Source organism: Lissotriton helveticus, chromosome 12, assembly GCF_964261635.1.
Source record: "Lissotriton helveticus chromosome 12, aLisHel1.1, whole genome shotgun sequence".
Classification (NCBI taxonomy): domain Eukaryota; kingdom Metazoa; phylum Chordata; class Amphibia; order Caudata; family Salamandridae; genus Lissotriton; species Lissotriton helveticus.
Window position 1 is genome coordinate 904,584,208 of NC_136073.1, and position 16,871 is coordinate 904,601,078.

Below are 16,871 nucleotides of genomic sequence, written 5' to 3' on the forward strand. Positions count from 1 at the left end.
ACTGACAATTCCTGTGTTAAAGACATTACTTCTAATTCTGTGATTAGATTTTTGCAGTGGATTGTTTTGTAGAAAAGGTTTTCTGAGTTCCATTCTTTCTGGCAATGGAACACGGCTGTGTTCACATGAGGTTGAAAGAGTCTTTGACGTGCGGCATACCCTACAATAAATGCTCACTTAACCATCCTCAAACCAATGGGATTGTAAAATGTTTCAATAGAACTAAAAAAGAGGACGTCCATCAGGCCAGGGCTAATAATATTGATTGGAAAAAATCTTTCCTAGATCACTTTCTAGCTTACAGATTGTCCTCACATTCAACCTCTGGGAAAACTAATTTTCAATTGTTTTTTGAGAGGTCTCCATTCCAAACTTGAACCTGGAAGGATTGGAAGTAGAAATGGGTGGAAGTCTCTGATCGGGATTCATGGAGAGCTAGTGAACTGAGTTTGTGTGAAAACAGGAAGAAATACCTTGACTCCAGGCAATGTGTGGAGAAAGTGTGCATGAAGGCGTGTGTTGAAAAATTGTGCTCCTGTTGGCGCTGACAATGGTTGAAATGTACTCTTTGTGGGAAAGTTGTCAAGCTTTTCAACTACGTAGTTAAGACCTGCGATGGACGGATATTGAATCTTAGTGAGGTTGCCAGGGTCAATGATGATGCTGTGGTGGTAGAGGGTCAGAAGAGTAGGTTACCATCTAGTAATGAGGTGTCACATCATGCCTATGTTGCTCCTGAATGGAATAGGTCAAGTAGATTCAGGTATTTATAAGACTACTTAGTTTGACCATTTATTTACTTGAATCTCTCAGCTTTAATTTTTATCCATTGTCTTGTTTTATAGTGAACTGTTTGACTTGCTGTGAAATGTATTTTGTTGATGAACAATTGTTTCTTCCAAACGGTATTCCCTCCTTTGTTTATTTAAAATAGGAAATGTCATCTTTATATAAAGTGTTTTATTGTTCTTGTTGTATAAAGGTAAGATGTGTAATGTCAGTGCTGATGACGTGTCATCCGTGTCTGTGTAGAAAGCTCTGTGACCTCATTTAGTGAGAGTTCTATTTAGATGTTTGGGATTAGTCAGTTGGTGGGTAAGTTGAATACATCTGCTTACTTCTTGCTCCCACATGCAGTTTCATTATTTACTTTTCAGGGGGGCTACCGCACACATCTTTGGCTTCTGTTGAACAAGATACTAATAAGATGTGAGCAAGAAAAAAAGAAAGCCGAAGGCTGTATGGAAAATAGTAAATGCCATTAAATAGGAATGTAAGCTGGTTCGAGCATTCATGCATGCTACTCAAGGCTCTTTGCCACTGAGCAATGTGTGCAAGAATGTGCACAGAACCAGTGCTTGAAGTGTACATCTTTTAGACTATTCCCCTGCACAGCTGCCCTTTGCACTTACCACATTTGTCAGGAAAAGTAAAAGTTAGTACTTAAACTCTTACTGTAAAGCTAATGCTGTCGTCTTTTCCTCACACAGGGCCGCCATGTCAAGACCGGGCAGCTGGCAGCCATTAAAGTCATGGATGTCACAGAGGTAGAGTATACTCCGATCATTCCACTGCTTGCTTTATGTATGATTCAGGAGTCCCTCAGCCCTTCTGTACCTTTCCATCTCTCCCGTGCCCACTGTGGCCTCACCGCTTGCCCCGGGCTCCCTGCCAGATATGACTTTTCTTTGTCCGGGGCTGGGTAGTGTGTGTGCCCAGAGATGCAGAGTCTATTACGTGGGTCAAAGTGCGCAAGTGCTTGGTCGGGTCTCCACCCTCTGCTTGTTACACTCCTCAGATGTGTGGTCTGGACTTTCAGCTGAGTGGCCGGACCCAACATCGGCGGGCCTGTGTTTGGCCACTTCCACTGCCCCAGTGGTGGAACCTTTGGATATCAACTCAGTATCAGGCGCAGAGTTGGATTCTGTTGACATGTACACAAGCACTTCATTATAACTACACCTTTAACTCAGTGGTAAATCACAATGACCACCTACTACAATTTGTTTCTGTTTATTGGATCCTGGAGTGTCAATTTATTTGCCGAGTGTCTCCTCCATCCCAAAGGAGCCTGCTTCTCACTTGTAATTCTACTACATTGATTTCTAGCTTTTAGAGCAAGTCTCTTCTGTTTATTTTATGAATGATGAGATGGTCAACAAGTCCAACACCAGTAGATAGCACCACATTTGGTGAGTGTATTGACCGGGCCCAATGTAACCTATGAGTCCTTGCTCGGACGAACCTTGCATTGTGTGTGGTCACCTCTCTGTGTTTAGGAAGCGCCTGGGAGCATAGACATACATGAGTCAGCTCTCTATATTATAATGTAATACGACATATATATAGTGCTTACTACCCCTATGTGGAGCATTGAAGCACTTGCTTACATGGGTAGCATGTTGCCCATGTAAGGTGTGCGGTTGGAGGTGTGTTGTCCTTCTTTTGATCCTGTAAGAGAAGTGTTTCAGTGTTGTACCTGAGGACCACCAAGGGGCAGTGATGGTGTGTGGGACTTCGCCCTTCGTAGTGTGATGAATGAAGAAGTGTGTGGGAGTTTGTGGTTTCCTGTAAGCTGCAATTTGGAGCTGCTCTGCAGGTCCTTTTGAGTTACTTCCAATGAGAATAGTTCGCTCAGCTGGTTACTGTGCTGGGTTGTCTATTCTTGGCGGCATGTAGAGTGAGATGCTCCAGTCACATGTGAACGTAGTGAGACACCCTGAGCCATCTGCAGAGTGAGACGCTCCAGTCCCACGTGAAGGTAGTGAGACAGCTGGAGACCCTCACTGGCCAGGGATGGTGGCAGACCAGGCTCAGCCCCAGAAGATGAACTCCTGGTGTCACCTCCTGGAAGGCACTCATTTGAAGCGCAAATAGTCATCCTGGACTTCTTTCCAGTGTATTTCAAATCGAAATCTTTATAAGTACGTACGCTGATTTGTTATTGCAGACTACTGTAGGCTATTTGTACGTTGTTAAAGAAAACTAAGCACGATGAAGTGGAAAAAAGTAAAACCCTTTTTGGGGACATTATCTTTTAAGGGGTTTGCTAAGAATGCAGTATTTCTCAGACCTGCCATTTTGTGAGTTGTAAAAAGGCTGAAGTCGGATTTTTGCACTGTAAATATGACTGCAGCACTGGTCAATGAGGATATAGAGTGCAGTATTCTCATCTGCCTCTAGAGGTCTCTCTTCTTTAGAAATGTGCTCCACTTCCATGCATGTGACATTGACTGGCACTGAACGCAGGAGGCTTTTATGGCTGACTTAGAGGGTCATCCCAGCTGCACAATATAATAATTTGGGATATTACTTGAAGGAGGTAAGTATCCATCTCAAGTAATAATCACAGTCTTTGTCTGGGCGAACCCTTAAAGTCTCACCTCAACCTGTTTATAGCTACGGCAGAGAGCAGACAGGGTTAACGTAGAGGTAAATGTGGAAAGTATTGATGCGATAAAGTAGAAAAGCAAAACTAAAAAATCCCATAATGACCTAGAAAAATCGAGTACAATTTAATAAAGACAATGATACCAAAATGATAAAAATCTAATTAAAAGAACCAGAGATAAGATTATTAAATGTTTTAAGTTGAAATAGCATCACAACGCACAAAGTGTCAATGGTACTCAATGGTCACAGTATACTGGGGCGTAGGCACAATTTGACACTGATGGTGTGGGCTGTGGGTCGGATACATCAACCAGATTAGGTCTGGGAAAAGATTTTACCTTCTGACTTTAGTCATTTAATTCCCAATCCACCACATTAGTACACTTCTGAAGCCCCCAGGACCTCAGCCGAGGTACTCCGAGACTTACAGGATGGCAGGAAGCGGCCAAACACATGGTTCCAATCCAGTTCCAGATGTCACTTCTCAGCTAGGTAGTTGCAAGAAAAAAAACCTCTGTAGCTTGTTGTGTCCCTGTAGCTTTAGCAATAAGTCAGCCTATTGACCCTCGAAGTCTACTCCCTCGTCCTGTGTCTTCAAGAGAGGGGCCCATGTCTTCTAGGATCATGCTGGTCTCCGACAACACATTCAATCCTCTTCTGATCTTCCACATATCCGGGCATGTTCTGAAGATAGTGCCTGAGGATGCCGCATGTATGCCTGGTATGAGCCTGTGGGTGGAAATTACCCCTGGAGGCTCCCTAACCTAAGAGGTGCAGGTCCCCGGGACTAACCCTTACCACTTTGGGTATTTTTTAAGATGGGGAACGTCTTGAGCCTCGCTTTAGGGCTTGGTGTGTGTGGGCAGTGTACTACGGTAATCCTAGTGCCCTCCCACATCTAACACGAAAATCCAGTTTGAGGCCGGTCTTTGGCCCATAACAACCTGAGAGACAGAAGTGTGGTAGAACAAAACAGAGGGGGGAAACAAAAGAAGGATCCTGCCCCAGTGTCAGCTAATATTTCCCTGTGCGGGGGAGGCCTCTTTGAAGTGCACCCCAAGATGGAAAACACCAGCAGACCGGGGGAACAGGATGCGACATTCAAGCAAGGTTTGTCATTTTAATGTCAAAAATGACCCCCCAGTCCTTCTTGCATATTCTGTCTGTTCAGAGGGGTCATCACTGCCCTTTCAGGTCAGCCTCTTGTTTGCTCCTGGGGATGTTTTACACAAATTCACACCCATTCAAATGCTAATTACCGAATGGCAGCAATGGGAGAAAAACATGCACATGGCTTCCAGGGACTTCACGCAGGGCAAGGTAACTTTTAGAAAGTAACTTTTGCTTAATAGTTGTACAAAATGTTATCTTACCATTAAATTGGATTTCGATTAACTATTTAAGAATCTTTGAATTATTTTTGTAGCTGCTTCCAAACCGAAATTGACATCATCCGGTGTAATAATGTAACCTAGTGTTTTCCGATGAAGCAGCCAGCCGTGCTGCAGTAAAACTAGCTTCCGGTCCTTTTTCATTGTAAGGGCATGTGGCACAGTAAACCTTACATGTCCTACTTGTAAATACCATGCACCCTTATGGCTTAGGGACGATAAGGCTACTTAGGGATGACATATTAATATTTTAAAGGGTTTATTGGGACAGATCACGTTGGCATTTTAAAACCCAACAGCTTGGCTACAGTGGTAGGCCTGGAGACAGGTTTGCTGGGTCACTGCAGTGGTTGGCACAATGGCTGCTACAGCCCACTAGTGAAATTTAACTGGCAGGCCCCGTGTGCAATCTGTGCTATATAATAGGGATGTATAGGCAAGTTAAATATGCCATTCAAGTGTATACCAATCTCAATATGCGTGTAGGAGGGAGCACAATCACTTTAATACTGGTTAGCAGGAGAAAAGTGCAGTAGGAAAATAGGGTTCAGCAAAAAAACCAGGGTGACCCTGCCCAAGGGCCAATTTCCAACACACGTTCAGTGTGTTCTGTGGGCTTTAGCAGTGGTAAGAAGCACTATTCATTCAGAGTGAGCTGGAGTAGGCGTGCACCCGCCTGCCTGCTGCACGCCCTGTGACAGGCACTAAATGACATTAAACCTTCATTATAAACTGAGGCTGCCTTTTCCCACATAACCGAGCATGGCTGGAGGTGGGTGTGGCTCAAGGCTGGCCCCATGCCTACACTCTCTCTGTAGTTCTTTCACTTGGTTTTGTTGGCTGGTACTCCAGTAGTGGCCTGCTGGGTCATGAAAGCCACCCACCCTCCTGTATACCAAAGGTCTGAGGCCTCCATTAACAAGGGTTTGCTTTTTCTGGTACGAGTGGATAGGTGGTATTGCCTCGGCCTGTGAGCAGAGGTTGACTTGGAAGTAAGGTCACCCCTCTGACCCTCACGTCTGGGCAGTGCCACAGTTGTGTTTATTGGATGTGTTACTGAGAAAATCTGTCATTGACTTGGTCATACATACTTAATTCCACTCTGTTGTGACCATATTTGTGTTTCCAGACAATTCTTATTTATGTCACAGAATGCACTGTTGCAACACACTCAGTATTTGGATCACCATTTCTGAGCGCTTGTATCCTTATTTGAGGATAAGTGGTCCAGGGCCTTTACACTCACCTGATGTGCCATTGTTTAGGCCAGTATTGCCAGGCACCTATTACAGGCAGTCAAGCACTGCAGCCATAATGCTGCCCGAGTGTCCCATAAGTGAGGACAAACCCCATCGGGCAGAAACGCCCATCTCAGATTGGGTGGACATGACACAAATCACGTCAACCAGTGCTGCTTTCAGCTCAGCTCAGATACACTTCTACTGCCAGGATGAGCAGAGACCCAGTCCAGTGGAAGAGCTGAAATCAAACAGACCTGTGCGGCAGGACATGTACTGTCAGCTGAGCACAGACGCCTCCAGTGGAAGAGCTGAGATCAGACAGACCTGTGCGGCAGGACATGTACTGTGTCAGCTGAGCACAGACGCCTCCAGTGGAAGAGCTGAGATCAGACAGACCTGTGCGACAGGACATGTACTGTCAGCTGAGCACAGACGCCTCCAGTGGAAGAGCTGAGATCAGACAGACCTGTGTGGCAGGACATGTACTGTGTCAGCTGAGCACAGACGCCTCCAGTGGAAGTGCTAGGGTCAGACAGACCTGTGCGACAGGACATGTACTGTGTCAGCTGAGCACAGATGCCTCCAGTGGAAGGGCTTAGCACAGACAGACCTGTGCGACTGGACATGTAGTGTCAGCTGAGCACAGACGCCTCCAGTGGAAGTGCCAGGGTCAGACAGACCTGTGCGACAGGACATGTACTGTGTCAGCTGAGCACAGACACCTTTAGTGGTAGGGCTTAGCACAGACAGACCTGTGTGACAGGACATGTACTGTCAGCTGAGCACAGACCCCTCCAGTGGAAGAGCTGAGATCAGACAGACCTGTGCGGCAGGACATGTACTGTCAGCTGAACACAGACACCTTTAGTGGAAGGGCTTAGTACAGACAGACCTGTGCGGCAGGACATGTACTGTGTCAGCTGAGCACAGACGTCTCCAGTGGAAGGGCTTAGCACAGACAGACCTGTGCGACTGAACATGTACTGTGTCAGCTGAGCACAGACGCCTCCCGTGGAAGTGCTAGGGTCAGACAGACCTGTGCGGCAGGACATGTACTGTGTCAGCTGAACACATACGCCTCCAGTGGAAGGGCTTAGCACAGACAGACCTGTGCAGCAGGACATGTACTGTGTCAGCTGAGCACAGACGCCTCCAGTGGAAGTGCTAGGGTCAGACAGACCTGTGCAGCAGGACATGTACTGTGTCAGCTGAGCACAGATGCCTCCAGTGGAAGGGCTTAGCACAGACAGACCTATGCGACAGGACATGTACTGTGTCAGCTGAGCACAGATGCCTCCAGTGGAAGGGCGTAGCACAGACAGACCTGTGCGACTGGACATGTACTGTGTCAACTAGGCACAGACGCCTCCAGTGGAAGAGCTGAGATCAGACAGACCTGTGCGACAGGACATGTACTGTGTCAGCTGAGCACAGATGCCTCCAGTGGAAGGGCTTAGCACATACAGACCTGTGCGACAGGACATGTACTGTGTCAGCTGAGCACAAATAATAATAATAATAATCCGCATTTTGTAAAGCGCGCAATCACCCGTTAGGGTCTCTAGGCGCTGGAGGCCGTTGGGAAGATTAAGCAAGGTATTGCCCAGAGTCACCTGGTGCTGGGCTAATCTGCCGCCGGAGCCAGGGATCCAACCGTGAACCCCAGATTCCAGCGTCAGTCACCCTGGTCGTGGCGCCACACCTCTTCCCTAGAGGCACAGACCACTTCCACTGGAGGCACAGACGCCTCCAGTGGAAGTGCTAGGGTCAGACAGACCTGTGCGACAGGACATGTACTGTGTCAGCTGAGCACAGATGCCTCCAGTGAAAGGGCTTAGCACAGACAGACCTGTGCGACTGGACATGTACTGTGTCAGCTGAGCACAGACGCCTCCAGTGGAAGTGCTAGGGTCAGACAGACCTGTGCGGCAGGACATGTACTGTATCAGCTGAACACATACGCCTCCAGTGGAAGTGCTAGGGTCAGACAGACCTGTGCCGCAGGACATGTACTGTATCAGCTCAGCAGAGACCCCTCCAGTGGAAGAGCTGAGATCAGACAGACCTGTGCAGCAGGACATGTACTGTCAGCTGAACACATACGCCTCCAGTGGAAGGGCTTAGCACAGACAGACCTGTGCGGCAGGACATGTACTGTGTCAGCTGAGCACAGACGCCTCCAGTGGAAGTGCTAGGGTCAGACAGACCTGTGCGGCAGGACATGTACTGTGTCAGGTGAGCACAGACGCCTCCAGTGGAAGGGCTTAGCACAGACAGACCTGTACGACAGGACATGTACTGTGTCAGGTGAGCACAGACGCCTCCAGTGGAAGGGCTTAGCACAGACAGACCTGTGTGGCAGGACATGTACTGTGTCAGCTGAGCACAGCTGCCTCCAGTGGAAGGGCTTAGTACAGACAGACCTGTGCGACTGGACATGTACTGTGTCAGCTGAGCACAGACGCCTCCAGTGGAAGGGCTTAGCACAGACAGACCTGTGCGACTGGACATGTACTGTGTCAGCTTAGCACAGACTCCTCCAGTGGAAGTACTAGGGTCAGACAGACCTGTCCGGCAGGACATGTACTGTATCAACTGAACACATACGCCTCCAGTGGAAGGGCTTAGCACAGACAGACCTGTGCGACAGGACATGTACTGTGTCAGGTGAGCACAGACGTCTCCAGTGGAAGGGCTTAGCACAGACAGACCTGTGTGGCAGGACATGTACTGTGTCAGCTGAGCACAGATGCCTCCAGTGGAAGGGCTTAGTACAGACACACCTCTGCGACTGGACATGTACTGTGTCAGGTGAGCACAGACGCCTCCAGTGGAAGGGCTTAGCACAGACAGACCTGTGTGGCAGGACATGTACTGTGTCAGCTGAGCACAGGCGCCTCCAGTGGAAGGGCTTAGCACAGACAGACCTGTGCAACAGGACATGTACTGTGTCAGGTGAGCACAGACGCCTCCAGTGGAAGGGCTTAGCACAGACAGACCTGTGTGGCAGGACATGTACTGTGTCAGCTGAGCACAGACGCCTCCAGTGGAAGTGCTAGGGTCAGACAGACCTGTGCGGCAGGACATGTACTGTGTCAGCTGAGCACAGATGCCTCCAGTGGAAGGGCTTAGCACAGACAGACCTGTGCGACAGGACATGTACTGTGTCAGCTGAGCACAGACGCCTCCAGTGGAAGGGCTTAGCACAGACAGACCTGTGCGGCAGGACATGTACTGTGTCAGCTGAGCACAGATGCCTCCAGTGGAAGGGCTTAGTACAGACAGACCTGTGCGACAGGACATGTACTATGTCAACTGAGCACAGAGGCCTCCAGTGGAAGTGCTAGGGTCAGACAGACCTGTGCGGCAGGACATGTACTATGTCAGCTGAGCACAGACGCCTCCAGTGGAAGTGCTAGGGTCAGACAGACCTGTGCGGCAGGACATGTACTGTCAGCTGAGCACAGACGCCTCCAGTGGAAGTGCTAGGGTCAGACAGACTGTGCGGCAGGACATGTACTGTGTCAGCTGAGCACAGACGCCTCCAGTGGAAGGGCTTAGCACATACAGACCTGTGCGACTGGACATGTACTGTGTCAGCAGAGCACAGACGCCTCCAGTGGAAGGGCTTAGCACAGACAGACCTGTGCGACTGGACATGTACTGTGTCAGCTGAGCACAGACGCCTCCAGTGGAAGGGCTTAGCACAGACAGACCTGTGCGACAGGACATGTACTGTGTCAGGTGAGCACAGACGTCTCCAGTGGAAGGGCTTAGCACAGACAGACCTGTGTGGCAGGACATGTACTGTGTCAGCTGAGCACAGATGCCTCCAGTGGAAGGGATTAGTACAGATACACCTGTGCGACTGGACATGTACTGTGTCAGGTGAGCACAGACGCCTCCAGTGGAAGGGCTTAGCACAGACAGACCTGTGTGGCAGGACATGTACTGTGTCAGCTGAGCACAGACACCTCCAGTGGAAGGGCTTAGCACAGACAGACCTGTGCGACAGGACATGTACTGTGTCAGCTGAGCACAGACGCCTCCAGTGGAAGGGCTTAGCACAGACAGACCTGTGCGGCAGGATATGTACTGTGTCAGCTGAGCACAGATGCCTCCAGTGGAAGGGCTTAGTACAGACAGCCCTGTGCGACAGGACATGTACTATGTCAGCTGAGCACAGACGCCTCCAGTGGAAGTGCTAGGGTCAGACAGACCTGTGCGGCAGGACATGTACTATGTCAGGTGAGCACAGACGCCTCCAGTGGAAGTGCTAGGGTCAGACAGACCTGTGCGACAGGACATGTACTATGTCAGCTGAGCACAGACGCCTCCAGTGGAAGGGCTTAGCACAGACCGACCTGTGCGGCAGGACATGTACTGTGTCAGCTGAGCACAGATGCCTCCAGTGGAAGGGCTTAGTACAGACAGACCTGTGCGACAGGACATGTACTATGTCAGCTGAGCACAGACGCCTCCAGTGGAAGTGCTAGGGTCAGACAGACCTGTGCGGCAGGACATGTACTATGTCAGCTGAGCACAGACTCCTCCAGTGGAAGTGCTAGGGTCAGACAGACCTGTGCGGCAGGACATGTACTGTCAGCTGAGCACAGACGCCTCCAGTGGAAGTGCTAGGGTCAGACAGACCTGTGCGGCAGGACATGTACTGTGTCAGCTGAGCACAGATGCCTCCAGTGGAAGGGCTTAGCACAGACAGACCTGTGCGACTGGACATGTACTGTGTCAGCTGAGCACAGACGCCTCCAGTGGAAGGGCTTAGCACAGACAGACCTGTGCGACTGGACATGTACTGTGTCAGCTTAGCACAGACTCCTCCAGTGGAAGTACTAGGGTCAGACAGACCTGTCCGGCAGGACATGTACTGTATCAACTGAACACATACGCCTCCAGTGGAAGGGCTTAGCACAGACAGACCTGTGCGACAGGACATGTACTGTGTCAGGTGAGCACAGACCTCTCCAGTGGAAGGGCTTAGCACAGACAGACCTGTGTGGCAGGACATGTACTGTGTCAGCTGAGCACAGATGCCTCCAGTGGAAGGGCTTAGTACAGACACACCTCTGCGACTGGACATGTACTGTGTCAGGTGAGCACAGACGCCTCCAGTGGAAGGGCTTAGCACAGACAGACCTGTGTGGCAGGACATGTACTGTGTCAGCTGAGCACAGGCGCCTCCAGTGGAAGGGCTTAGCACAGACAGACCTGTGCAACAGGACATGTACTGTGTCAGGTGAGCACAGACGCCTCCAGTGGAAGTGCTAGGGTCAGACAGACCTGTGCGGCAGGACATGTACTGTGTCAGCTGAGCACAGATGCCTCCAGTGGAAGGGCTTAGCACAGACAGACCTGTGTGGCAGGACATGTACTGTGTCAGCTGAGCACAGATGCCTCCAGTGGAAGGGCTTAGTACAGACACACCTCTGCGACTGGACATGTACTGTGTCAGGTGAGCACAGACGCCTCCAGTGGAAGGGCTTAGCACAGACAGACCTGTGTGGCAGGACATGTACTGTGTCAGCTGAGCACAGGCGCCTCCAGTGGAAGGGCTTAGCACAGACAGACCTGTGCAACAGGACATGTACTGTGTCAGGTGAGCACAGACGCCTCCAGTGGAAGGGCTTAGCACAGACAGACCTGTGTGGCAGGACATGTACTGTGTCAGCTGAGCACAGACGCCTCCAGTGGAAGTGCTAGGGTCAGACAGACCTGTGCGGCAGGACATGTACTGTGTCAGCTGAGCACAGATGCCTCCAGTGGAAGGGCTTAGCACAGACAGACCTGTGCGACAGGACATGTACTGTGTCAGCTGAGCACAGACGCCTCCAGTGGAAGGGCTTAGCACAGACAGACCTGTGCGGCAGGACATGTACTGTGTCAGCTGAGCACAGATGCCTCCAGTGGAAGGGCTTAGTACAGACAGACCTGTGCGACAGGACATGTACTATGTCAGCTGAGCACAGAGGCCTCCAGTGGAAGTGCTAGGGTCAGACAGACCTGTGCGGCAGGACATGTACTATGTCAGCTGAGCACAGACGCCTCCAGTGGAAGTGCTAGGGTCAGACAGACCTGTGCGGCAGGACATGTACTGTCAGCTGAGCACAGACGCCTCCAGTGGAAGTGCTAGGGTCAGACCGACCTGTGCGGCAGGACATGTACTATGTCAGCTGAGCACAGACTCCTCCAGTGGAAGTGCTAGGGTCAGACAGACCTGTGCGGCAGGACATGTACTGTCAGCTGAGCACAGACGCCTCCAGTGGAAGTGCTAGGGTCAGACAGACCTGTGCGGCAGGACATGTACTGTGTCAGCTGAGCACAGATGCCTCCAGTGGAAGGGCTTAGCACAGACAGACCTGTGCGACTGGACATGTACTGTGTCAGCTGAGCACAGACGCCTCCAGTGGAAGGGCTTAGCACAGACAGACCTGTGTGGCAGGACATGTACTGTGTCAGCTGAGCACAGACGCCTCCAGTGGAAGTGCTAGGGTCAGACAGACCTGTGCGGCAGGACATGTACTGTCAGCTTGTGGTATATAAATAAATAATACCGGATCTATTTTTGACTGGACATAGTAATAACAGATAGCTCAATAAATAAGAGTCAAGATTCGAGGTAGTAAGAGTTTGCAGGTTTAATACAGCATAAGGACAGGAACAGGACAACCTGCACAGGAATAGGATGGCAGCGCTGCCGGGGGCAGAATCGGCGTTGGCGTATAGGCGTAACATTTAATAACAGTGCACAAGTATATATACTAAAACAATTGCATTACAATACATACAATAGGCGGAGCAGTGGGTGGGGTCAGTAACAGTCGCGAAAGATAAGGGTGAAAGTGGGTGTAACAGGAGGCGTGTACATAGACATGTGATGTAAACGTAACAGAATATGTCATAAATGGGGCGGAAACATGGAGGGGGCTACCTAAGGAGCCGGGACCTCTAACCTAGTGGTGCGCGCAAACTGACAATGACGTGTTACTAGGAGAAGCTGGGGGCTATGACTTCTGCGCTAGGAGCAGAGACTGAAGTCTGGAGAGTCAGGGCGACATGTACCTAAACACTATCTAGTATCTGATGTTTAGAGAACATGTTGATATAAACTAAAAGTTATCGGGGTAAAGGCTAACAGACTCTAAGACTGGTGCATGCATTATTCTACATGTAGTGCGTGTTGAAGAATATTAAATGACCATTAATACAGTATTTCTCTTACATGGAGACGTAAAGGCTAGACGATGACGGAAACTATTGATGCGATTCAGTAGCTTAGGAATGCAGAGAAGGAGGGCTGGACTGATAACTAGAATCATAACATACTCTTGGCAGACTAGCAGGCAGAGCCAGGCCGAGCCGGGCACTGTGAGGCAGGAAGTAAGTGAAGGGTCAGGAATACAGGTGGGGGCTGTATCGCTCCTCAGCGAGGGCTCAGGAGACAGGAGCTGAATCTGGTGTCCGGGCCCTTTTGAGGCCTAGAAACGGGGACTTTTCAATGAAATAACGTGCACACTGAGAAACGTGGCAACGTAACTTTACATAGGCCTGATACTCGTAGCTTTCACGAGAACTGGAAACTGGCATACTAGAGATGGACACAACTGTAAGTGCGTCTTTAATCAAACATGGGGAATACATATGCATATTAATCATGCACACATAACATAAGATGGGGGACACGTAGGGACACAGAACATGGCAAAATTTACTTTTCCACATTCCCTCCTTGTCACTACGTTTCCATCAGGAAACATCAATATTCATGATACCATCTATCATTTCATACAGTATCATTTGCTCGTCTCAAATTTTCTTGGAACTGGATTTAGAACGGGACTTGGGACTAGGAATACAAGAGGTAGCACAAATGCCGCAAATCGCAGGGCCACATTGTATACAGAGGCAGCAACTGAATATGATAGCTACTGCAATACCTAGAAATGACAATACTTTCCATCCCCAGGCAGAAATTATATTCCAGAACCAACCGGACCATGTCCAGGTGCCTGGATTTTGGTGTAACAGATGGGCAATTTTATGGAGTCTGGTTATAGCTGAATAAACAGACGGCGCGTTATTAGGAATGAAAATGCAGCAACTAGATCCGATGACTCTACATGCCCCGCCCCTATCGGCCAGTATGATGTCAAGGACGAGACGATTCTGGAGCACGACAATTCTCATAAAGGATTGCTCTTCGGTTAAGTTACCTAGGGCAGAGGTAGTCTCAATCACTACTGCTTCAAGTGTTCTGGTTAATCTACGTATCAGTTTACTATTCACGACAGTACCTAAGTAGGGGAAGACACCTTTATTGATGTCTATGTATTGTTCTAGAGCAGTTTCAGTATAATCGACAATCGGGAGGTCTCTCTTGTGTCTAGTATGTACTAGGTGGGAGTTCCTATGATAGTCAGGTGGGGCTAGAAAAACTGGTGGCAGTAGGAATGCAATGTAACAGGTTCCCTCCCAATCGAGGGGCAGACGAACATATGCGGTCTGACCACAAACAAAATAAGAATGACGTGAAGCTTTGAAAATAGATTTCCTACTGTCACTATACTTGATAATAGTAGTACAATCACTATGGCCTACATGTACGGAACCATTCTTTCGGACACATAATTCACCTTTGACTGGTAATACTGACATAGAGGGTAAGTCTGGAGTAGAATCAGACTGAACATTCAGGACCATGAAATTCGAAGAATAATTACCCAAATTATAAACTTCATTTTCTAGATCTAACCCTGTTCTGTGGGGAAGACCTTGCTTGTCTGGAGAACATGTACTGTTCAGAAAGAACATATCATTTGAGGATGACGTTAACGTGGACCATGCTCCACATGAACCGTTATGTGAAAATGGATAAGGAAACAGTGGCAGAACTCCCTTCGGTGTCTGGAAAGGGGGGAGTCGACCACACACCCAACAATTAGTAGCATTGCTGGTCTGGTGTGAATAATGTAACATGCGGATAAAGGAATTATTTCGCATAGCAAGACGATAAGATAGTTCATGAGGAGGCAGATCACTAAACGTATGCTCTACTGTAGTATTAGAAGACTTATTTACATGAGAAACTAGAAAATATAAATACAATGCATAACTTATGCAGGTAATCATAAGGCTGAGATATAGCAGAAAACATAAAATAATAATGCAACTTTTAGAGTTCTCACTAACTCTCTCTCTATGGGGGTCTATTTTATACATGTCAGAAACCGGTCTAACCGTTTCACCTAGGGGAGGACTTAGACAATCAAACTGGCTGACTTATTTTACTAGACCTTAATTTTAACTTATACTCCTGCTGCGGAGTTTTCTCTAACAGGGAGGGATTTGTATCAATGTCTTTTGCGGGACAGTCCTTGAGAATAGTACTTTGGCAGTCTTTAAAATCCTCGGAATTGTTCTTGGAAACAGTCTTTAGTCCATAAAACTTCTTTACGTGAGACAGATGGACCCAGCCCTTCCTGCCTTCCAGCTTGACGGCAGTACGGGTGGCCAGGAGAACTTGCTTGGGCTCCTTCCAGCGGGGCTCCAGCGGACTTGAACGATCAAAGTTCCTTACGAGAACCAGACTTCCAGGAACGATTTCATGCGGTGCCACCTCGGTATTGTCTGGAAATGCGGCGGCAACCTGTGAACGACAAGAGTGTAGGGCAGACATCAAGGAAGCTAGGTCATCTGTCAGCATATTACTTGAAACATCTGTAATACTTCGGGGTCTAGGTGTACCCCACATATTAGGGGGGCGGCCGAATACGACCTCGTACGGGGACAGACCTGATCTGGAATGTGCGACCATGCGCATATAAAACAGAGCGACTGGCAGAGCAACTAACCAGTCCACACCTTTCTCTTGACAAACTTTAGCAATACGGATTTTCAGGGTCTGATTATGTCTCTCTACTAGACCGGCTGCTTCAGGATGGCGTACACAATGGAACTTCCACTGGTACCCTAACAAAAGGGAAACGTGTTTCATCAATTCAGATGAGAATGGCTGGCCGTTATCAGAATATACGACCCTAGGGAGTCCGTAGCGGGGGAAGAATTCACGAACCAACTGCTTGGCAGTGGTCGCGGCTGTGTAATCTGGGACTGGATATGCTTCTGTCCACCTGGACAAAGCGCATACAACTACAAGGACATACTTGAAACCTCGACATCGCTCCATCTGAATATAATCCATCTGGAGGACTTCAAAAGGGTGGTCAGGGGGCTGGAATCCACCTTGTTCCACCGGGACACTTTTACCTGGATTAAACTGGCAACATATCATACAGGTACGGACTTTCTGCTTGGCTGCAGCTCGTAAATGCTTGTTAAACCAAATGTTCTGGATACTGTCTAACATAGCTTTTTCTCCTAAGTGTGCTGGACTATGTGCGGTATTGATAATGACTTGAACCATAGAGTCGGGGAGAAACCATGTGGCTTTACCCTTCGTTACCCATCCCTGATCTGTCTGGACCCCTCCTTGTTCGGACCATTTCTTGATTTCATCAGGAGTAGCATGTAACTGGATATCTATGACATCTTGAGTAGGGTCCTTAACTGTCATACAAGTAGTCGGATCTGGAGTATGTGTCTGTGTTGGATTAACTGACATGTCTGGAGTCTGTGCTGTAAGCTTGGCTGTGCGATCTGCTAGATCATTACCTTGGGAAATAATGTCAGTAACTTTCGTATGTGCTTTGCATTTCATGATAGCAATAGATGTCGGTAAGTGTATTGCATCTAACAGAGCTTGAATAAGGAGACCATGCTGAATCTTGGTTCCATGAGAAGTCATGAAACCCCCCTCCTGCCAGAGCACTCC

At 48.7% G+C, this 16,871-nt stretch overlaps 1 protein-coding gene across 3 annotated transcripts in view; it reads left to right on the plus strand.

The window, feature by feature from the left end:
* MINK1 (misshapen like kinase 1) overlaps positions 1-16,871 on the plus strand; it is a 631,604-nt gene that overhangs the window by 197,473 nt on the left and 417,260 nt on the right. For all 3 annotated transcript variants that reach the window (XM_078670621.1, XM_078670619.1, XM_078670620.1), the window contains exon 3: positions 1,491-1,547. In XM_078670621.1, the coding sequence (XP_078526747.1) occupies positions 1,491-1,547 (57 nt within the window). The remainder of the gene's footprint in view (positions 1-1,490; positions 1,548-16,871) is intronic.